Here is a 22,085-nt window from a genome sequence, read left to right as displayed (position 1 = left end):
TCCTATTTTTTGTTTATAATAGGAGAATCCAGTTAAATTCATCCTTCGTCGTGCACTGTACCACAGAGCAGGTTTGACTTATACAAATATCCTGCTCAATTATAAATTGACATGGGTAAAATAATGTGTAGATTTACTATCTAATAATTGGATCGATTTGGTCACCTAGATAGGCGAAAAAACAAAAATCCACACCAATATGAGTATTACTGGCCAGATTCGCCGGTTTAGAATTGTGTAAAAAAACCGAACATACTCAAAAACGTATTTGTTTCGTATTTGAAATTATCACAATGAAACCAAATCGGAACAATTTTGAACTTTATTTTACCCTAACACGAGCTTAAATTATTTTGTTCGATAGTTCATGAACTGCTTGCGAGCTTTAATGATTTATTAATGAAAAATATTATGTATTAAATGAATTCTATTCGAGCTTATTCAAGTATTAATTTAGCAATATTTTGAATATACACGCAAGCATATTTGAATCTTTTGATTTGAACTTAAGTTTGTGTTCTAATTCGCACCAAATATTTAATTTTTTCGCGCTTTGAATCGCACTTGAACTCGAATACATTTAAAATGAGCCGAATTTGAACTTTAATATTCAACTTTATTTGGTTCATTTTACATCCTTAGACGGATTCTGTCCTAATTTCTAAATCATATGATGCACAATTTTGGCATGCCAAAGAGTAGAGACATCAACCGTATAGAGCCTCTTGGAGATGTTCTAATTGCTAAGTTCAAATCGCTAAGTCATTCCGTGGCCTAATGGACAATTTTTACAACATACAATCTACTTACAATCGTGAACATGAATCTGAAAATCAACAATAAATACCATCAGATCTGGTATTCGATTAGACAATATCACATAATAACAGAAGAATTAGTATTTTAACGATTTGAATAACATTAAGTTTGTGGCTTTTAGGTTAGGACAATTTTCAGTTGGACTCAAGTATTCGTAGGGGTGAGTAAGATTTCGGTTAAACCGAATTAATCGACCGAACCGACCAATTCGAAAATTCGGTTGGGTTATTTCGGAAATTCGGTTTTCAAATTAAAATAAATTCGGTTATATCGATTAATTCGATTCGATTACGGTTTTCAGAATTTTGAAATCGGTTAACCGAATTAACCGATATAATAAATACTATTATTTAATAAATTTTTATTATTTATCAATTTTTATATATAATTTAATTTTTAATTTTAAAATCAACCCTAATTCTAATCTATGGTCTCGTTCTCACTTCTCTGACCAAATTTATCGTTATCACTTCTCTATTCTCAATTCTTTCTTCATCCGCCGAATTAACCCATTTTAATCACAAATTTTTTTTAAATCACAAATTTTTTTAAAACTATCGGGTTAATTCGGTCACCGGCTCGGTTATGGCTAATTCGGTTCGGTCGGTAACCGAACCGACCGAATGCTCACCCCTAAGTATTCGTCTATTCGGTCGGCCATAAGTCTTGTGTGGAAAAGTGAGATGAGACGCATTGACGCAAGTAACAGAACAGCAGAAAATACGAGCGGAAATAATTTTTGGCTAAAATGATTTGGAGAATCCCTTGGTACCTATTATTTCAATAAGACGTGCCTTTCACCTAAATGCCTTGTGCCTAGGCTTTATAATATTCACATGCCTTTCGCCTCTGAAATGTTTGTAGGTAAACACATGAATATTGTGCTTCCTACTCAAAAAACTTGTCATTAGAAATAAAGCATTACTTGCCGTTAGACTGGAGAGTGGTTGAGTGATTATAACTCTATAGCCTCCATATACCCAACCAAGACAGAGCAAGAGTAAACAAATAGACTCGCTGACATGATAATCATAAATAAACTTCTAACAGATCCAGTCGCTAAATACGATAAAGGTCAAGCTACACCCTTATAAATGTTAAACCAGAGCTTAACCATGAAAGTTTTTGAGACAACGTAGTAAGCACTTACTTATTCACGAGCCTAGAATGTGGGGCCTTGCTGTAGTTTAATATTGCTGTCCTCAACTGAAATTCAAGATGAGTGACTGATTAGAGAATGATATCGTGGATCCGAACCAGAAAATTGCATAAAAATATGGACCTCATTTACAAGATTTGCAGCACCAGAGATATCTTGCTTTTCTTTCTTTAGAAGTTCAAGACGAGCACTGATATTGCACCTCTGTTCCTCAGCCTACACAAAAAGAAAAAAATGACTGATCCATGACCGCGTAAGAACCGCAAAAGATGTATGGAAAGTTAATAAATCATTATTAAAAACCCACAAAGCGTGCACATAGGCTCAAAGCTCATCTAGCCCTTACACCATGACACAAGCAAAGGCACAAATCTTCCATCAAGTGCCTTAACCATATATCGCTGGCCTTGGTATGCTTTAAAAGAATGTAAAGGCAATAAAATTCAAGATGAAATGGAAGAAAATATTCATTCTTTTTTCGCTTATCATTTTTTGTATTATCGTCTAATGATTAGTAAACTACATAGTGGATCATATGTGATGATATTTGATCAAAATATGAGCTTCACTTCAGTAAAGAAGATGTCTCAACTTCCTTGCGCATAATCTCAAGATATCTATGATCCTCAGCATGTCTAGTGCTTCTAATTACTATGTTAAATCCATCGTATGTCGAGCAAACTCAAGGTTCTAGAAACAAAAGGCCCTGTTTGATTTTTATTCTCCAAAAGCAATCCCCCAACCCCCCAAAGAAAAATATTATCATCTTAATTTTATTTTCTTTTTCCAAAATATACTTTTTTCTCATTTTAACGTCTCCAGCACAATCATCGCTTGAAATTTGAATCTCTTTCAAAAAATTTAGTGGTATAATACTCTAAGTAAAAATATAATATTTTAAAATTTGAAATAATTCATCAAACATTTTCAGACATGATTAACATTTACGGCAGTTATTCTATTCGTAAGTTAAAACGACACATCCTATTTTCTTCAATCATTTCCCAAAACTCTTCCCTTCATACTCCCATAACAAAACCAAACAACCCCTCCATTATTTTTCCTAAAAGTCGTGGAAGACTCATCACACATGCATTGTACATAAGTTGCAAGACAATAAAAAAGAACAACCATCAGGTGCAATCAACAAATTCTTTTACTTTAAAATAATACAGGAGGTTTTAAACATCAAAAACTTGGCTGGCTACCTTTTTCAACATGCCCATCAAATATTGCACTTCGTTCTTCTTTGCTTCTAATAAGCTTTGTGCAGTTTCTACAACATTACTCCTGCAATTTTGTAACCTATAACACCTCTGGAATTCATATGCTACGCAATAAGGCAGAACCAGAAAGTTAAGATCCACATTTCCACTTTATGTTGAGACAAAACAAGTCTGAAAATATATCATGTTAAAGTATAAAATTATTGATTATGGCGTTTCTCAAAAGCTCGAGCTTAACATGGTATCAGAGTTATGATCTGAAAGGTAGTACAAAACCTGTACATTTCATATATTAGTCTCCCACGGCATTTGATGCCTAATGCCTGACTAGCTTGCACGTGTTCAATTTGAATATTAATTTTAAAGACATATTTCCCGGTCTCCAATTCACAAATGTCATTAACTGTCCCTTCTCCCATGAGCTTCAGCGTTTGAGAGAAACACTTTTAACATATGTGAATATCTTTCTTAATGCAAGGCAAAAGACATTTTTAGTCCACAAATTTTTTTGCCTAGATCTCTATTAATTTTAGAAATAGAAAGCAATAGTTAATCATGAGCTGAGATAGTACTATTGGAACTCAGAAGCATACTTCTTAGAAATCAGAGGATCAAGACTATGTTCATCCACCAGTTCCTCCACATTGTCAAGAACATTTCCCACCTAAAAAATGATGAGCTTAAAAGTCAGAACAAAACGAAGCACAGACAAAGCAACCCAAGCACAAAGTAAACTAGGAAAAATGATGACTGATGATCGGTTCTATCTTAGATAGAAAATGGAAGATAAAATTATAATGATCTGAGACAAGCATTCAATTCCACACTTTATACTAAAACAAAATGTAAGAAACAAAAAACCTAAAGAAAAATTGAGGGCATAAAAACAATAGAAAATACTTTCACGGGGTTATACCTGTGTCTCAAGCAATATTGACTCAAATTCTTCCTGCGAGAATCAAAAAATAGAAAAAGTCACAACACACAAAATGAATCAAATCTCCATGGTTTGTAAAACCTTTTTTGCGTTGAATTACTGCCAATAGTTTGGGAAATGTGATGAAGCCTATTACTTGCAATTTTCAAAATTTTAAGGCAAAAGCACTAAGAAATAACAAATGCCAAGGGCAGCAAGTTGGAAGAACATGACACACGAAAAGAAGATGTTACAACCCCTAATGAGGACAAAACGCCACAGCAAGGAACAAAAGTTTTAGCCATCTCCATTTGGCTTGTTAATGTCCAATTTAGTAGTTATGTTGTCAAGAAGTTGCATGTTGGTGAGTATATAAAGCACCTATGTAAAATAAAAATCATTAAGTAGTACTGACCAATTTCTAGTTTTTGCCTCTTCCCCTTCCTAGTTTTTGCCTTTTCCCTCTCGAATTCCCTAGAGTCAAGGTTCCTCGATTTCTTGTTCTATTCTCAGTATGCACGCTCAAACATATTCACAAGGCATAACAAATTATGCTGAATACAGCATCAAGGAACTATCAAATATTTACCAAGGGAAGGGGACAAGGGGTGTAGATTTTTGGTCTACAAGTGATGTAAAAACACGACGTACCTCAACATTGTCATGCAAAGATGCAATAACCTGAAAGGAAACAAAGATGAGACAGTTGTAACATTACACCAAGAAACATGATATTAAAACTTCACAGCGGGGGGGTTATCAGAATTTTGTCTCAATATCACCAGGAACCAATTCACAACCACATTTCTAAACTAATCTCACTAAACCCCATGATATTGAATAATAATAACATTCTTAACGCAACAAGCAAGATTGTAACAGGAACATCACCATAACGAACAGGCGGTGGAGGCGCTCTCGCTCAGCCGCAGCGAAACTCGGAAAAGCTTTACTAAATTCCTTCAAAATCCCAAAAAAAGCAATCGAATAACTAGAAACAGCACAGATCCTAATCAAACGCTCAATTTTCGCATGTAGTCACGAATGTCGAGAACCGACAAATCAAAAACAGGGAAAAAGGAAAACTAAAGCACCTCCTCGGAGCAGGCAGTCAACAAGTACCGGAGTCCGCGTTTAAAAGATTTCTTCAAATTGGAATGCCTGGATCCAGGGATCGATTCGGTCTTCTCCATGTTTGCTGTATTTTTCTTCTTTAAGGAACTTCGAAGAGCTCCCTAGATAGACAGGGTGGGGAAATCGATCAGGCGGGAAAGTGGGAAATGACCTGCTTTTCCAATTTATTTATATTAAATTTTTTTCAGAAATGATTTTTTTTTAAAAAAATAAATTTAGGATGAATCCGATTCTCGTCCAAATGGTAGAAAAAAAGGCGGGGCTCCAACTTTCATAATCCGATATACCACGGTAGACTTCCTTGAACGATTGAACCACTTTAATTAGACATCCTAAATCCTATGTAAATCTGAAGTTGTCGTAATATCTACTTATATTAAATCGTAAAGTTAAGTGAAATGACAAGTTTCAATATAGTATCACATTGTGTAATGCACTTCTCTCTCCACCGCAACCAAAAGCAAGCGCAGAAAATATACGACCTGTTTAAGAAATATAAATCATAAATCATTACCTCAACTCTCCTTCTTCATTGTTCTTTACCTCTTGCATCTTTCTTCACCTGTAATGCACTTCCCTCTCCACCGCAACCAAAAGCAAGCGGAGAAATATACAACATGTTTAAGAAATAGAAATCATTACTTCCTCTCTCCATCTTCATTGTTCTTCACCTCTTGCATCTTTCTTCACCTGTTTATAATTTCTTAAGCTTCAATCTTTCCTCGCGGTGATCTTCCTCACCTGTTTATAGTTTCTTAGGATTCAATGTTTCCTCGCGGTGTTTTCTATTTTCGGGATTGGAAAGCTGATTTGTTATTTAATTTTTGAATTCCGTTGTATTCAAAGATAATGATCAATAGCAAGAAAATATGTGATGAGAAATAAGCTCTTTGGAGGTAGACGTCTTGGTTTTTGTTGAAAAGGGCCTCAGATAAATTTGTGGTACCGGTGGGTGACTCTAAACTGGTATTTGGGCTCGGCGGATCGGGTCTCGCAATGCCTATGGAGGTTGTTCAGTTCTGCTGGAAGTACAATTTGGTGAGACTACAGTAAATGTTTAAGGGAGAAGGGTGTAACGCGAAGCTCAGATTGGATGGAAATGGGAAGCCATATGTTATTGACAATTCGAACTATATTGTGGATTTGTATTTCAAGACTCCGATTAAGTATTCAGGTGTGCCGGGGAAGGAGATTGCTGCACTTGAAGGAGTGGTGGTGCATGGCTTGTTCTTAGATATGACAACTGCTGTGATCATTGCAGGCGGGGAAGGAGTGAGTACCAAAACCAAGTGAGATAATTTTGATATGGGGTAAGAAGAAAATGTGAAGATTTTTTTGGGAATTTGTTTGCATCTTTAGTCTACATTGTCTCGATACAATTATCTTAGCTGCAAATTTTGTTGTAACTCACTGTAAGCTGATGAAAATGAAAATGATTGTCTTGTTGATCAATTGAAAAAAAATGCTTCAGATCCTCTGTTTTCTTTGATTATTTTCGGATGCAATTTGTTACAGATTAACTAATGAGTTTTTCAAGAACATGGTTTTATGACTTGTATTCTTGTGTGCCACACGTCATTATCATTTTTTGTGTGTCAAACATGTCCTTGTTCTGGTGAAAGGAACTTTGCTTGAGCCGTGGATATGTTTTGGTGAGTGAATTATGATATATCTATGCGGTAGGTGGAGGCAAGTCCGAGACTGCAGGTAGGTGCTAGCCTGATAGGCATCCACCAAGTCTGTGGATCCATTGCTGGGTGCCAACCATACAAGGACTTGGGTTGGGTTGCACTCTAAACTATGCGATGCACGAATTCGATATCTATCTTTGATTTACAAAAATAATGACCCAGACGTGGCTTCTGTGATGTAGTACTTTGTTAGGTTTAGCACTAAAATCTCTTTGATTTACAAAAATAATGACCCAGACGTGGCTTCTGTGATGTAGTATTTTGTTAGGTTTAGCACTAAAATCTCTGCGTTTCTAATATTTTAAAAGGTTGACACATTGTGAAAATCCCCCACATGAGTCAGAAGTCTATGGACTCAGAATAGAAGGTATATCGAGATATGTGCACGAATATGCAGGGATTTGAGGGAGAGGACAGCAAACACTGACCCCAAAACATACTCCATCCACACAAAAATCAATCATGCGATGCTGAGCAGTATCAAGCCACGTTACGCAGGCGTTACCAACTCGCATATGTCTACGGAGGCTTATGTGGTTCTAATATTGATTTATTTCGATACCACTCTCTCATACACGCGACCCATTAGATATTGGCAAATATGCTTCTGTGAAAGTTGACAAGTTTGTTAGGAACTCTGATGGCCTGAAATGACATAATCGTGTAAAATCATCGATAACATTCCAAATTTTGAGCTGCAAGAAGTAGTATAGTCGATTGACTGTCGTACATCTTCCACGTGTTCAAAAAATGGACGGCATACAAATATACAATGTTTATGGATCACCTACTAAAGTATCATAACTCAATGAGATCAATAGCGGATTTAGGACTATTAATTTATCCGGACTAAAATCTTAAACTATGAAATCTTTCTTAAACGGTGTTTGATTCCAGAAGGTTGTCGTGGAGTACTATTTGAGTATATTATACACGGAACAATCATATGAGTTAAACCCACTATTATTATTATTATTATTATTATTATTATGATCATTATTAATCGAGAAAATTACCATTTTGGTCTTGTTTACTTGTGTTTTGATATTTTGATCATTTATGTTATAAAGTTTTAGTAGTCTAAGTCATTATCATTCAATTTTTTGCTATTTAAGTTCCTCACTAGTGCCCAATATGAAAATGGAGTAAAATCATAAGGGAAAAAAATGGTGGGCTGAGACACAAATTTACGAGAATATCACAATCACGAAGAGAAACAAATTAGGCAAAATTATAATTTTCCCATAATAATTTAGTGTATGCGAGTCATTATTTATTTATATGTATATGCATGTATGAAACAAATATTGATCTCCAATTTAAAACAGAAGAATTTGTGAAGATTTGGTGTTATTTCCTTTACTCGGCAATTTCGTCTTCATGTCAACATATATAATAGATTGCTCTTCGCAACATATGATTTAATTAATATCTCAATATATATTTTAAACTTACACTTTTATATAAGTGTCATTAAAAAAGTATCTCCATAGCAGCGCACAACCGCACGTAAGACGACAAACCTTGTTTTTATTGTTTCATAGGCAAGTGGTCTAATTTAACAAACATGGTTTTGTTTCATCGTTTCTTCTTTACGAATTAATTTATTTAATTTAACGAACGACAAAACGTGGCTGAATCTATGTTTACAACTTGGTTACTTATACATACACATTTCTTTTTGTTTTATTTATATTTTCTATATTGTGTTGCTTTTAACTATTAGGTCAATACTTGAATTGTCATTTATGTAGCCAAAAATTGTGATTATCTGAATTACTTTGTAGGTTCGTAAACGAATTCAAGTAATCGCAGAAAGATATTCTAGCTAGCTCGTAAAAAAGTCCAAGTTGCTGGTGGAGATAAATCTTTGTGGGTTATCACCTGTATCACAAACAATGTTAGGAGCGTCGAGGTTTGCCTTTAAATTGAGAGCTAAAAAGTATATATTCCTCCTCCTTCAATAATGAGAATCCTCTCCCATTTATAGATTTTTTAGGGTGTATAACAGGCTTGGGCCTTTATAATTAATTTGAGCCTCAATAATGAATTGAATAATTAATTAAATTGGGTCATTACCTATCATAAGCCCCCACTCTCAAACATTTCTAGCTAAGTAGAGATGATGGAGAGTATACATTTCATAAAGAGAGCTAATTTAGGCAAAATATGGTAACAGTATAATTTCGTACCATATAGTTTTATTATTGATTTTATTATTATTTTCATTAATGTTGTACGGTTGAAACACGAGCTTTCATCTTATCTCTTTACTTTGTTTTATTTTCATTTTTTATTCCTCGTAAGTGTTTTCAATCGGTGGTTTTTCTTGGGAGGTGAGTGATTAATTGGACGAGTATGAGATATGAGATTGTTGGGTTTGGCCCAATTTTTCTCCGGCCCATTACTTTGGCCCTTCTCCTTCCACCCTTATTTATATATGGGCTATAGAGCTTAAAACATGAGAACCCTCCTTTCATTCTTTCTAGCAGTAGCCGCCTGACGTTTTCTTCCTCTCCCCAAAATTGTGAGCTGCCGACTTGTGAGAGGAGAGAGCGTGAGACTTGAGAGAAAATAAAAGGTTGCTTCGTGTGTGTCTTCCTTCGGTGACTGAGTGTCTTCGGTGTGCTCTTTGCTTTGTGCTATTCTGTGTGTTTCTCTCTCGGTTGTTCACGTTATAGGAAGGGAAACCTTTGTGGTCTTCGCCTTTGTTTACTGCGTATTTGGAAAGGCCAAAATCAGTTCGTCTCAGCCCCGTTTTTATCCTAACATATCATATTGTATTATTTCTTGTTGTGTTGAAAGTTGCAGGTTTGCCATCCAGAGATAGTAGATACGGTATCACCGATGGGCACTTAACAGTGGTATCATAGCCATTGGTTGATGCCCGCCTTGCTACCCGTCTTGCTGCCAGCTGTGCCGTCTCCGTCGGATTTACTGTTTTTGTAGCGTAACCGCTTGCCGCGGATTTATGTGCTGGGATTTGCTGCTGGTAGAACTCTAGGTTTTATGTGCTTGTTGTGTTTCCATTTCCGTGGCTAAAAGTTATTTCCGTTGTGTTCGTTTTGATCTTGTGTGATTGAAATTTTTTCTGTGTGAAAAATTTGCTTTTTTTTTAACTGTTGTGTTTTTTGAAAATGGCTATGACTGGATATAATATCGAACCTTTTAATGGAAAAACAGATTTTTCAATATGGCAACAGAAAATGAAAGGTATTTTGGTACAACAAAGAGTTTTCAAAACGATAGACTTGTCATATTCTGCTACTGAAACTCCTGAAAAAAGGGCTGAAATGGATGAGTTTGCCCATTCATCTATAATTCTGAACTCTTCTGACTCTGTGTTAAGAAAAGTTGGTAAACTGAAATCGGCTAAGGAACTTTGTGAAAAATTAGAAGAATTTTACACTGAAACTTCGTTGTCCAGTAAATTGTTTTTGTTTGAGAAATTTTTCCGGTTCGAACTTGACTTAAACAAGGACATCGATGAAAAACTTGATGTGTTTACCAAATTAGTTCAAGATACTAAGCAAACAGGGGATAAGAATATTGATGATTACACCCCTATTGTTCTTTTAAATGCCATACATGATTCTTACAGTGATGTTAAATCTGCTATTAAGTATGGTAGAGATCATGTAAGTTTAGAAACTGTCGTGAACGGCCTGAAAAGTAAAGAGATAGATTTAAAAACCAATAAGGGTGGTAATAATTCTGGTGAGGTCATGTTTGTTAGAGGAAGGCCTAAAAACAGATTTCAGAATCAAAAACCTTCAAGCAACCACAACCAATCTTTTGTTAAAAATAGAGGTAAAAGTAAGGCGAGATCCAAGTCGAGACCCAAGAATAGAAAATGCTATAATTGTGGTGAAACTGGCCATTATATTAGAGAGTGTTCTATGTCCAAGCAAAACAAAAACCAAGATTTCAAAAATCCGCATGATGACCATGCTAATATGGCTTCTAGTAGTGAAAACATGGGTGATGTTTTTATTGTGACTGAGGTATGTGATGTGTCTATGGTGAATTCTGTGCATTCAACTTCTTTGTGTGAGAATGAATGGCTAGTTGATTCTGCGTGCACTTTCCACATGTCCCCATTTAAAAATCTATTTTCTAATTTTAAAGAAGTGAAGCATGGGTCTGTTTCTATGGCAAATGAAAAATTGTGTCAAGTTACTGGTCTTGGTGATGTATCGCTGAAATTTGATTCTGGTTATGTGTTAACTTTGAAAAATGTGAGGCATGTTCCCGATTTATGTCATAATTTGATTTCCTGTGCTGCATTAGAAGATGATGGTTTACAGGGTAGATAGGGAAACGGGGTTATGAAAATTATAAAAGGCTCTTTAGTGGTTTTCAAAGCTGCCAAAAAGATAAACTTGTATGTTTTTCATGCTGAATGTGAATCTTGTGTGCAAAATTCTGTGAATGTTGTCTTAAGTGACAAAACTGATTTGTGGCACAAAAGATTAGGTCACATGAGTCCTAAAGGTCTTGAAATTTTGCACAAAGATGGTTATTTTGGTAGTGATAAACTGTCTTGTATGCCATTTTGTGATTCTTTTGTTCTTGGTAAACAGTCCAGAGTTAAGTTTCCAAATTCTCCTATTCCCAAACATTCTCTCACTTCTGAAATACTTGAGTACTTGCATGCTGATGTGTGGGGTCCTGCTAGTGTGCCAACGCATGGTGGAAGTCAGTATTTTCTATCTGTTATTGATGATTTTTCAAGAAAAGTTTGGGTGTTTTTAATGAAAAACAAATCTGATGTGTTTGAGAAGTTTAAAAACTGGAAAAACTTGCTTGAAAATCAAACAGGTAAGAAAATTAAAATTCTAAGAACTGATAATGGTCTTGAATTTTGTAATAGATTGTTTGACAATTTATGTGTTGAATCTGGTATTCAAAGACATAGGACAGTTCCTTATACGCCTCAGCAAAATGGTGTAGCTGAGCGTATGAATAGAACTTTACTTGAAAGGGTGAGGTGTATGCTTGCAAGTTCTGGTCTTTCAAAAAAGTTCTGGGGTGAAGCTGTTTGCACTGCTGCTTATTTGATAAATAAGTCTCCTTCTGTGCCTTTGAATGGTAAGTGTCCAGAATCTGTGTGGTCTGGTACGCAAATTAATTTTTCAAACTTTAAAGTTTTTGGTTGTTCTGCTTTTGTGCATCAGAAAAATGACAAACTTGAACCTAGGTCTGTGAAATGTGTTTTTCTTGGCTATCCTGATGGGGTTAAGGGTTATAGATTGTGGTTAAGGAACCAACCTGGTTTTAAAGTGTTAATCAGTAGGGATGTTGTTTTCAATGAGATTGAATTTCCCTGTTTATCTGTTCCTTTACCTACTCCTGAACTTGCCACTGCTCCAAACAAGGTGGAGCATTTACTTGGTCCAAGTCATGATTTTGAAAATGTGCAGAATGTTCCTGATGTGAATGATTTACCTGAAAATCTGCCTGAAACTGTTTTTGATAATCAAGTTGATACTCATGCGCATGAAGAAATTGTTGAAAATATGCCTTGAATGATTATCAATTGGCTAGGGATAGACCTAAAAGAAATATTAGGCAGCCACAACATTTGATGATTTTCATATGACTTCTCATGCATTTAGTGTGTTTGAGTCAATTGATAATGTTGAACCAAAGTCATATGAAGAAGCTTTAAAATCTGAAAACTCTGTACAACGGATAAATGCGGCGAATGAAGAAATTAATTCGCTGCATGTTAACAACACTTGGATTCTTGTACCTAAACTTGAAAATTTTTCTGTTGTAGACTGTAAATGGTTATTTAAGGTCAAGAATGAATGTAAATCTGCTAGATTTAAAGCTAGGTTAGTGGCTAAGGGCTTTACTCAAAAGGAAGGGATAGATTATACTGAAATATTTTCTCATGTTGTAAAGTTTACTACTGTGCGAATTATGCTTGCCCTTGTTGCTCAGTTTGATTGGGAGTTGAAACAATTAGATGTTAAAACTGCTTTTTTATATGGTGAACTTGATGAAAAAAATTTTATGAGACAACCTGATGGTTTTGTTGATTGTATCCTGATCATGTTTGTTTGCTAAAGAAATCTTTGTATGGATTGAAGCAATCCCTTAGGCAATGGAACAAAAAATTTGATGAATGCATGCTCTCTATGGATTTTACTAGAAGTAATTATGATCATTGCTTGTATTTTAAACACAATGCTAAAGTTCCCGTTTTCTTGCTTATCTATGTGGATGATATGCTATTGATTAGTTCTTGTATGAAAACTATTGATCATGTCAAAAATTGCTTGAGTGCTAAATTTGATATGAAATTCCTAGGAGATGCTAAACGTATTCTTGGCATGAACATTTATAGGGATAGAAAACGTTCTGTCATTTTGTTAAATCAGGATACTTATGTTAAGAAAGTTTTGAGTAAATTTTCCATGTCGAATGCAAAACCAGTCGATGTACCTTTAGCTGGTCATTTTGTTCTAAGTAAAGAGCAATCCCCTAAAACTGATTTTGATGTTAAAAACATGAAGTATGTGCCATATTCAAATGCTATAGGTTCTGTCATGTATTTAATGGTTAGCACGAGGCCTGACATTGCTTATTCTGTGAGTTGTTTGAGTCGGTATATTTCTAATCCTGGTGTTTACCATTGGCAAGCTGTCAAATGGCTTTTGAGATATCTGAATGGTTCTGTGAAACATGGTTTAAAATTTTCAAAATCTGATGTTGGTGTTAAATTGGTAGGATATGTGGATTCTAACTATGCAAATGATAGGGACAATAGAAAATCAACAACTTCTTATGTGTTTACGTTGTGTGGTGCTTGTATTAGCTGGAAATCTCAATTACAACACATAGTTGCTCTTTCAACTACTGAATCTGAGTATGTTGCCGTCACTGAAGCTTTAAAAGAAGCTATTTGGTTGAAAGGTCTTATTTCTGAAATTGGTTTTCTTGAAGGTGAAGTTGTAGTATTTTCTGATAGTCAGTTTGGTATACAAATGTGTAAGAATCCTATTTTTCATGATAGAACTAAACATATTGATGTTAGATTCCACTACATTCGTGATGTAGTTGCAAAAGGCATAGTCTATCTTGAAAAAATTCCTTCTCAATTCAATCCTGCTGATATGAGAACTAAGTGTTTGTCTGTTGAAAAACTCAGATCTTGTTTAAAAATTTTAAACTTTGATACTTCTGATTGATGTGTTCTATTTCTGTTCTGTAGTGTAGCTTACTTAGTATTTGCTACATATTGGTACTTGTACTAACTTTGTGTTTTCTGCAAGTGGGACAATGATGATGGCTGTAGGTGACTCTCTTGACCAGTTGAACCGATGTTGGGACAAAAGGTGGAGAAATGTTGGGTTTGGCCCAATTTTTCTCCGGCCTATTACTTTGGCCCTTCCCCATCCACCCTTATTTATATATGGGCTATAGGACTTAAAACATGAGAACCCTCCTTTCATTCTTTCTAGCAATAGCCGCCTAACGTTTTCTTCCTCCCCCCAAAATTGTGAGCTGCCGACTTGTGAAAGGAGAGAGCGTGAGACTTGAGAGAAAATAAAAGNCGTAGCTTTCAATATAGCATTTATTGAATATAAAGCTGGAAATAGATGGGTTCGTCAATTTTTAATAAGCTAACGCGCTAACAAGTTAGGGGAGGGCCGGGGGTGTCATTCAACTATTTTAATGCACTTGTAACTTCAGAATAGTAGAGTTTTTTTTTTTTTTTTAACAAAATATAAATTTTTTCTCCAACTGATCTAAAATAAATATTATGAAAAAATTTCATATTATTTTATTTACCACAATAATTTTATATAAGAAAATATTGCGCTTAACAGAAAAAAAGTAGAACCCATTAAATTTATATATTTAATAAAATTATTTAATACACAATTATTAAAAAATAAAATCCATATAATAGACAATTAATGAAAAAATAGAAGTTATTAAAAAACAATTGTTACGCAAGGTAAGCCAATAATAAAATTATTTAACACATAATTATTAAAAAAAAAATAGAATCCATTTAATAAAGGATTGAATCGAAACTTAGATCGTTGGGTGAAAACGAACGTATTCATTGTTGTGCTACACCTTCTGTAGATCTTGGAGAAACCTGGATCAGCCCTTCCACCGTCTCAAGTGGAATCTTTGATGAGGCAGTAAAAGTCTCTGTTGTGGAAACAGAATTTGAAATCCTTAATTCAACCACACCAGCTGTTTTCAATGTTACGACGACTTTAACCAGAACAACTCCAACCATTGCCGGTGACTACTTGTGGTTATCTTTGAAACGTGCGACGGGAGAGCTTCTTTGGCAAAGGCAGCAGCTTTGATACGCGGATATGCATGGACATTGGATCGAAATCATGGCAAGATTGTCTTGTCAACTTTAAGTTTTATCGATTATTTGTTGTACTACGTATAGAGATGCAAGGTGACTGGCTTGTTGAGCCGATTTCATTCAAATCCAATTTGAACTTTCGAGCTTCATGAGGTAAACCTTTGATGTTCAAAAAGCTCTTGTATTGTCACATGAGCTTTTTGTTATTTTAATTTGTTTAATATTTGAGTTTTTGAGCTCTTGAACATGAGAATCAAAAGGTGAGCTCACGCTTACGACAAGTTCATGGACCCAATCGACAACCTGGTCTCACTAGTTCAGTTCTAATATTGTTTTCAGCTTGATTATTAGCATTTAAGATGATCTCCATTAAAAGTCCAACTCTAGCTCAAATAAAATGATATTTCTGGATTTGGAATCATTCACAAACTAATCCCGATCATATTAATTCAATATTTTCTGATGGAAAGAAGTAAAACTGATGTAGGAGGATGGTCCGCCAATGGAGGAGCAGCCACAGACACAGACATGACTACGAAAGTTTACACCAACATAGCCAACAACGAGAAGAAGAACTTTACTCTCTTGCCATCAAACGAGGTCACAACTGGAGGCTGATGGGTCGCAATGGATCCTGGAAGGCAGAATCCTCTTGATCGACCGCTGTGCCTTACAACGCCACGACAAATCCCGTGACCATTGCCAACGGGCGTTCTCTTTGCTGGTTGCACATATAAACCAGGGCCTGTATACACCATCAATGGTATGAGTATGACTGATGCAATTCTCTGGTAATATGAAACAGGGGCCTCAGTTTATGGTGGCCTATCTGTCAGCAGAGGATGCCTATACGCGGGGAATGAATGAATATCGCGTCAACCCACCCGTCCTTCACAGCAGGATGCCTCAGTTTTTTTGCCTTCTGATTATATCAAACCGTTGGACAGTTTTAAAACTTTCTTTTCAGTGTCGCCAGAATACCAAGTGTTATGAAAAATGTACCAGTAATAGTAAGACTTGTATATCTAAATAAAACAAGCCTGGTTATTTTGTTTGGTTGTCGGGTATTATTGAGAAAGAAACAGACCTTAAGGTTGGTATTATTGCTAACAGTATAAGCACCTGTTCATCTTTGCATGCAGATGTATGGCGTAGCTGCATCAACTCCACTGTTCTGATTGAGAGATTAAAGGAATCTTTGCAATCTCTAAAAATATGAATGAGAAAAATTTCATGATTAATGATTTGTGAATTCTATAAGTTGGTGTAATTTTGCAAGAGCGTGACATCAACGACAGTAATAACTTGAAAACAGTAAGCTGCTCGGATGTGTCTGGCACAAGAACAAATGAAATTTTAGTAGACAACAACACTAGAGCAGTAGCTTATTAGCAAATGTAAATGGCTAAGATCCCTCTAAATTCTTGGTCTACGAGTACGTATTTCTTGTTGGATGAATATTTTTTTTTTTTTTTTGGATAAATTTATGTTCATGTTCCTATGTCAATTTTTAAAGCTATTGATCTGGTCACTGTACTTGAAATAATAAAAATAATAATAAAAAATTTCGTTTCTGAAATAAATGAAAATTTGGTGCTCTTTTTCCTTTTCTTTTTGAAAAATATGTTACAATTTTCATATGAAAGAGCCGAGCATTTGGCAAGCCCAAAGAATTTGCCTGACTTGAAAGGCCAAAAGCGAGGAGCCCTAATCGAAACCCCTGCAACTCAGCGAGCTTTCCTTTAACCCAGTAAAATATGTCTTCTGTGTGCAGAGCATCAAAGACCCTAAAATCATGCAGCAGAACCCCTTCCTATCTAAGCACTGGCAGATTGAGCTGCACGCCCAGTTTAAGTTCAATCTTGAGTTGGACTCAAACTACATTTTTTGGGTCATATTCTAGGGAAAATCCGAATGTGGACTTGAGTCAGTACCCTCCCGATAAAATTCGAAACTTTTCGATCATTGCGCATGTTGACCATGGCAAATCAACGCTGGCTGACCGGCTTTTGGAGCTTACTGGAACGATAAGAAAAGGCCATGGCCAGCCGCAGTATTTGGATAAGTTGCAGGTGTCTTTATTTTTCTACTTCTGTTTGGTAGCTTTTGTTGTTGGGATTGAATGTTTTGCTGATAATTTTTCTAGTGAGGATTAATGCAGTGATGCCCAATATTAAAGGGGTAATTGTTTTCAATTAACGCTGGGACTTTGAATTCGTTGTGGTCGAAAGGGGGCACATCCTGTTTCAGATGTTTGTTAGATCGTGGCCTAGTGAAAATTTAAAGACAATAGCTTTGATTTGAGTTTTCTGTTGTAAGTTAACGCGAGATGATATGAGGGATCTTTGGGATCAGTTTACACACCGAAACCATTGGCATAGTTAGTCTTCAAACTTCCATTGTTTTTTGTTTTGGTTTTTAGCTGCGAGGGGTGAGGGAAATGTTTAAGAAGTTGATGAAGAATATGAATTTTTTCGAGGTATTTCTTTCTTATCTGTATTGTCAAAGTAATATCTGTATATGTTTCACAAGTTTTGAAGAATATTTCCATTTATCCATGTTCTTGAGTATAAGATGTTTTACATATTTTTATCTTCTCTCTGTTTATGTTGTAATTGTATTCTTGTCGATTTATTTATGGAGATGAGATCTTTGGTCATTTTTTCGTATTTCTATACTTATTCAGAATTAGTTTTTGGCATGTTGAAATTAATTTGCAGTGACTATTAGAATCCCGTGTTTATTGAGTTTATATCAATTGCGTTAGGTAGAGAGAGAACGTGGAATAACAGTTAAGGCCCAGACAGCAACTATGTTTCATAGACATGACCTTCTTGGCACTGACACAAATTTCTTACTGAACCTAATTGACACGCCTGGGCACGTGGATTTTAACTATGAAGTGTCAAGATCTTTGGCAGCTTGCCAGGGTGTTCTACTTGTTGTGGATGCAGCTCAAGGTGTCCAGGCACAAACGGTTGCAAATTTTTATCTTGCGTTTGAAGCAAACCTCTCAATAATTCCTGTCATAAACAAAATTGATCAACCAACAGCTGACCCAGATCGAGTTAAAGCACAGCTGAAGGCTATGTTTGATCTTGATCCAGACGAAGCTCTTTTAACATCCGCAAAAACAGGGCAAGGTCTTGAGGCTGTCCTTCCTGCTGTGATCAAACGAATACCTCCTCCTCCAGGGGAGAGTAGTTCGCCATTAAGAATGCTTTTGTTGGATTCTTACTATGATGAATACAAAGGAGTTATCTGCCATGTAGCAGTTTTTGATGGTGCTCTGCAGAAGGGTGATAAGATTTCATCTGCCGCAACTGGCCAATCTTATGAAGTTTTGGATGTTGGGATCATGCATCCTGAGCTCACCCAGACTGGAGTCCTTTTGACAGGGCAAGTTGGATATGTCGTCAGCGGTATGCGTTCAACCAAAGAAGCACGTGTTGGAGATACTCTCTATCATACACGAAACTCTATAGATCCTCTTCCAGGTCTAGTTTTTATCTTATTTGTGTTTTACTTCTAAACGTGTATATTTGTAGTTGGAAATAAACATTTTTCATGAATTGTTCGGATTGGTGTAATTAAATTTGGTTGGATTACTCTGGTTGCACCACTTTTATAGTATTTCTTGCTATGCTATAGGAATTTACCACTATGTTTTATGTACTTAGATCATTCTTTTATTGAGATGGTTGTTAATGTTGAAAGGTTTCAAGCCAGTAAAACATATGGTGTTTTCTGGTCTATATCCTGCTGATGGATCTGATTTCGAAGCTCTTAATCATGCCATCGAAAGATTAACTTGCAATGACGCTAGTGTCTCTGTTACCAAAGAGAGTAGCACAGCACTTGGCTTGGGCTTCAGGTGAGTGTAAATTGCAGTGATTGTTAAAACATTCTACGTGTTAGTTCTAGCTTTGACAACTTCTAGTTTCCAACAGATGCGGTTTCCTTGGCTTGCTCCACATGGATGTTTTTCATCAACGTCTTGAACAGGTATTATGTTTCACTTATATATGTTTTGCAGAAACTGAAGCAACATTCATAAACTATTCATCACTTAAACTACCATCAGAGATTGCCATTGAATGTTGTTTTAGAGAAAAATCTCATATGTCAACATACGAAAATCATCATATTTTCTCAGGATATTTATCCTTTTCAAATGGTATGTTGCACAATTCCTATATTGCTGATGACAATTTGAATACCTTCACTTTTTGACATTTTCTTTTTGTTGCGCAATATAGGAACATGGAGCTCATGTGATTTCCACTGTTCCTACTGTGCCATATATTTTTGAGTATTCCGATGGCAGGTAAGTGGCCTGTACAAAAACTTTTAACTTTACTTTTTTCTTTCAACGATTTAAAAGCAACTGATGGTTGTATCCCTTTTGAATAGTAAAATACATATTCAAAACCCTGCTATACTGCCTTCAAATCCAAAACAACGAGTGACAGCTTGTTGGGAACCGACTGTGATAGCAACAATTATAATTCCTAGTGAGTAAGCTCTCAAGCTCTACATTTCTGATAATAATTTAATGTGATGTATTGGAAAAGTCTGGCCTATGAATTAACCATTAAGCGTGTTCACTAACATCTTTTCTTTGATTGAAGGTATGTTGGTGCCATTATAACTTTGTGCTCGGAACGGCGAGGAGAGCAGTTAGAATACTCTTTTATTGACAGGTGATTTATTTGAATGTAGTCAATGTCTTGCTGTTTTCGTTATTGAACCCTTGCTTTAAGTTTGACAAAGAATTTAGGAAAACGATAAATGCTTAACATGAATCTGGCTTTGGTTTGTACCCTTCTAACCCCGTGTTGGAATAGACTGTCGGTGATTAACTAAATCATAATTTTAGCTCTCAATTTGGTCCAAAAGGTTAAAATAAGCAGATTATTAATTTCTCATCTTATTTACCATTGGTAAACTACTTTTATCTTGTTCCTACTGTTAGTTAGCCCTGGGTTTTTTTATGGATGCAGTCAGAGAGCTTTCATGAAATATCGATTACCTTTGAGGGAAATTGTTGTTGACTTCTACAATGAATTGAAGAGTATAACGTCGGGATATGCATCTTTTGATTACGAGGAAGCAGAGTGAGTTTTGGTGCTCTTCTTCCTTTCACCTTTTGGGTTACTCTTATTTTTACCGGCTCTGAAGTATGTAGTGCTGCATAATCTATGAGTGTCCTTCAATAGAATTAGATGTCAACAACTGGTTCTTTTGACAGCTATCAGGCCTCTGATCTGGTGAAAGTTGATATCCTGTTAAATGGACAACCAGTTGATGCTATGGCCACTATAATTCACAGATCAAAGGCCCAAAGAGTTGGCCGTGAACTCGTGGAGAAGCTGAAAAAATTCATTGACAGGTAATGATCAATATCATTAGCCATTCTATTTGATTTGTGCTTTGTTGTGGAGACTATCGTAGTACATCGTTGAACAGGCAAATGTTTGAGATAATCATCCAAGCTGCTATTGGGTCCAAGGTCATTGCCAGGGAAACGTGAGTAGTTTTAAAAATTCCTTCAACAAAATTTTCATAATATATGCCTGTTTTGGTTATAATCTTATACACAACTTCTTGTGATAGTACCCTTTGATTTTCAACAGTTCAACAATTCCAACTCCCCCACACCTCACTATTTATAGAATTCAGGATGTGTTAAAGTTTAAATGATTCAGGTTTTATGCTTGGTTTTCATTTTATGTGAGCGGTGAGCCTATGACTCTTCCTTGCATATTTTTAGGATATCGGCAATGAGGAAAAATGTTCTTGCAAAATGCTATGGTGGTGATGTTACTAGGAAGAGAAAATTGTTGGAAAAGCAAAAGGAAGGAAAAAAGCGCATGAAACGTGTTGGGTCCGTTGACATACCACAGGAGGCCTTTCACGAGCTATTGAAGAGTTCATGGTATGGACCCTTGGGATGTTATTTACTCTATATTTTTATTTTTTTTGATCAGATGCCAAGGCATCACGTTCTAAAGTCACATCCAACTTTTAGTTTTGGCAAAAAAAATTCTACTTTCTCACTGTTTGATATTTTTGCACCACAATTAGCAGCCACCGATGATATTGCGGCAGCTATTTCGGATAGATAACTTGGATCAAATGCAAATGATTCTGTTGGTGGCTGCTGGGTGGAAGCAGCTTGGATAAATATACATCTTTTTTGGACTGTACATGAAGGTTCACCTTTAGTTTGCCCTCGGGACAACTCTGTCAAGAAATTATGACGCCAAATATACCATCACGACCTATTCATTATAGTAAACCTTATCGATCTTATAAGAATAACATGATAACAACGAAGAAAGTTCAAAAGTCTAAAATGGAGATAGTTTAAAGATTATTTAATTTCGAGTCAAATATGGTTTAGATCAGGCAGTCGGTCGTATTTCCACTCAGCAAAAGTTGAATTATTAACGAAAAGGGTAGATGCATGCTTTCTTAAAGCTACTTAATACGTATATCATCAAATCTTCTGTGAGTAGATCTCATTGATATATATATATATCATTGAGATGTACAAACTTGGTCCATTTTTAGAGTGAAAAAAAATGATTTTTCATGATTGGGATCAAATAAGAAACATGTTTCACAAAATTGACCCGTGAAATAGGTCTCATTGGAGTTTTTGTGTCAATTTTTATTTTAAACTTGAGTAAATTAACATCCATTAATAACGTAAATAATACACTGACAATAAATTTGAAAACTCTAATAAAATTGTGTGAATTTACATATATGTTCTTATCTTCGTTAA

General features: G+C 35.6%; 2 protein-coding genes across 5 annotated transcripts; one reads left to right on the top strand and one right to left on the bottom strand.

The window, feature by feature from the left end:
- Positions 1-1,773: 1,773 nt before the first annotated feature.
- On the bottom strand, positions 1,774-5,424 carry LOC140983210 (uncharacterized). 2 transcript variants are annotated; one of them, XM_073450156.1, is made up of 8 exons: positions 5,215-5,424; positions 5,012-5,080; positions 4,772-4,801; positions 4,121-4,153; positions 3,798-3,868; positions 3,187-3,283; positions 2,102-2,194; positions 1,774-2,025 (listed from the first exon to the last, which is right to left on the bottom strand). In XM_073450156.1, exons 1-8 carry the CDS (start codon positions 5,311-5,313, stop codon positions 1,966-1,968), a joined length of 552 nt encoding a protein of 183 aa, XP_073306257.1. In that variant the 5' UTR covers positions 5,314-5,424; the 3' UTR covers positions 1,774-1,965. The 2 variants fall into 2 exon arrangements, with proteins under 2 accessions (XP_073306257.1, XP_073306258.1); XM_073450157.1 differs by having other exon boundaries at positions 3,187-3,268; positions 5,215-5,417.
- An 11,444-nt stretch (positions 5,425-16,868) lies between these two features.
- LOC140983520 (translation factor GUF1 homolog, mitochondrial) lies at positions 16,869-21,424 on the top strand. Of its 3 annotated transcripts, none has more exons than XM_073450604.1 (12): positions 16,869-17,364; positions 18,060-18,789; positions 19,010-19,166; positions 19,243-19,297; positions 19,552-19,619; positions 19,706-19,810; positions 19,924-19,995; positions 20,296-20,409; positions 20,544-20,684; positions 20,762-20,821; positions 21,066-21,230; positions 21,383-21,424. In XM_073450604.1, the coding sequence occupies exons 1-12, from the start codon at positions 17,050-17,052 to the stop codon at positions 21,390-21,392; spliced, it is 1,992 nt and encodes a 663-aa protein (XP_073306705.1). In that variant the 5' UTR covers positions 16,869-17,049; the 3' UTR covers positions 21,393-21,424. The 3 variants fall into 3 exon arrangements, with proteins under 3 accessions (XP_073306705.1, XP_073306704.1, XP_073306706.1); XM_073450603.1 differs by having other exon boundaries at positions 21,380-21,424; XM_073450605.1 differs by having other exon boundaries at positions 17,225-17,364; positions 18,064-18,789; positions 21,380-21,424.
- Positions 21,425-22,085: the final 661 nt, after the last annotated feature.

This window comes from Primulina huaijiensis, chromosome 8 (assembly GCF_012295235.1).
Source record: "Primulina huaijiensis isolate GDHJ02 chromosome 8, ASM1229523v2, whole genome shotgun sequence".
In the NCBI taxonomy this organism is placed as follows: Eukaryota; Viridiplantae; Streptophyta; class Magnoliopsida; order Lamiales; family Gesneriaceae; genus Primulina; species Primulina huaijiensis.
The sequence above is the reverse complement of the archived record's forward strand: the minus strand, read 5'-3'. Positions and strand labels throughout refer to the sequence as shown.

What these genes read in the sequence shown, in the direction of transcription:
- LOC140983520 (XM_073450603.1), top strand. Translation starts at nt 17,050, where the DNA reads ATGTCTTCTGTGTGCAGAGCATCAAAGACCCTAAAATCATGCAGCAGA. An exon ending in TTTGATTACGAGGAAGCAGA is followed by an intron (nt 20,410 to 20,543) that starts GTGAGTTTTGGT and finishes TTCTTTTGACAG; the next exon opens with CTATCAGGCCTCTGATCTGG. An exon ending in CTGAAAAAATTCATTGACAG is followed by an intron (nt 20,685 to 20,761) that starts GTAATGATCAAT and finishes ATCGTTGAACAG; the next exon opens with GCAAATGTTTGAGATAATCA.
- LOC140983210 (XM_073450156.1), bottom strand. Translation starts at nt 5,313, where the DNA reads ATGGAGAAGACCGAATCGATCCCTGGATCCAGGCATTCCAATTTGAAG. An exon ending in TGATGGGCATGTTGAAAAAG is followed by an intron (nt 2,195 to 3,186) that starts GTAGCCAGCCAA and finishes CTTTTTGTGTAG; the next exon opens with GCTGAGGAACAGAGGTGCAA. An exon ending in CTGCAAATCTTGTAAATGAG is followed by an intron (nt 2,026 to 2,101) that starts GTCCATATTTTT and finishes CTTGAATTTCAG; the next exon opens with TTGAGGACAGCAATATTAAA.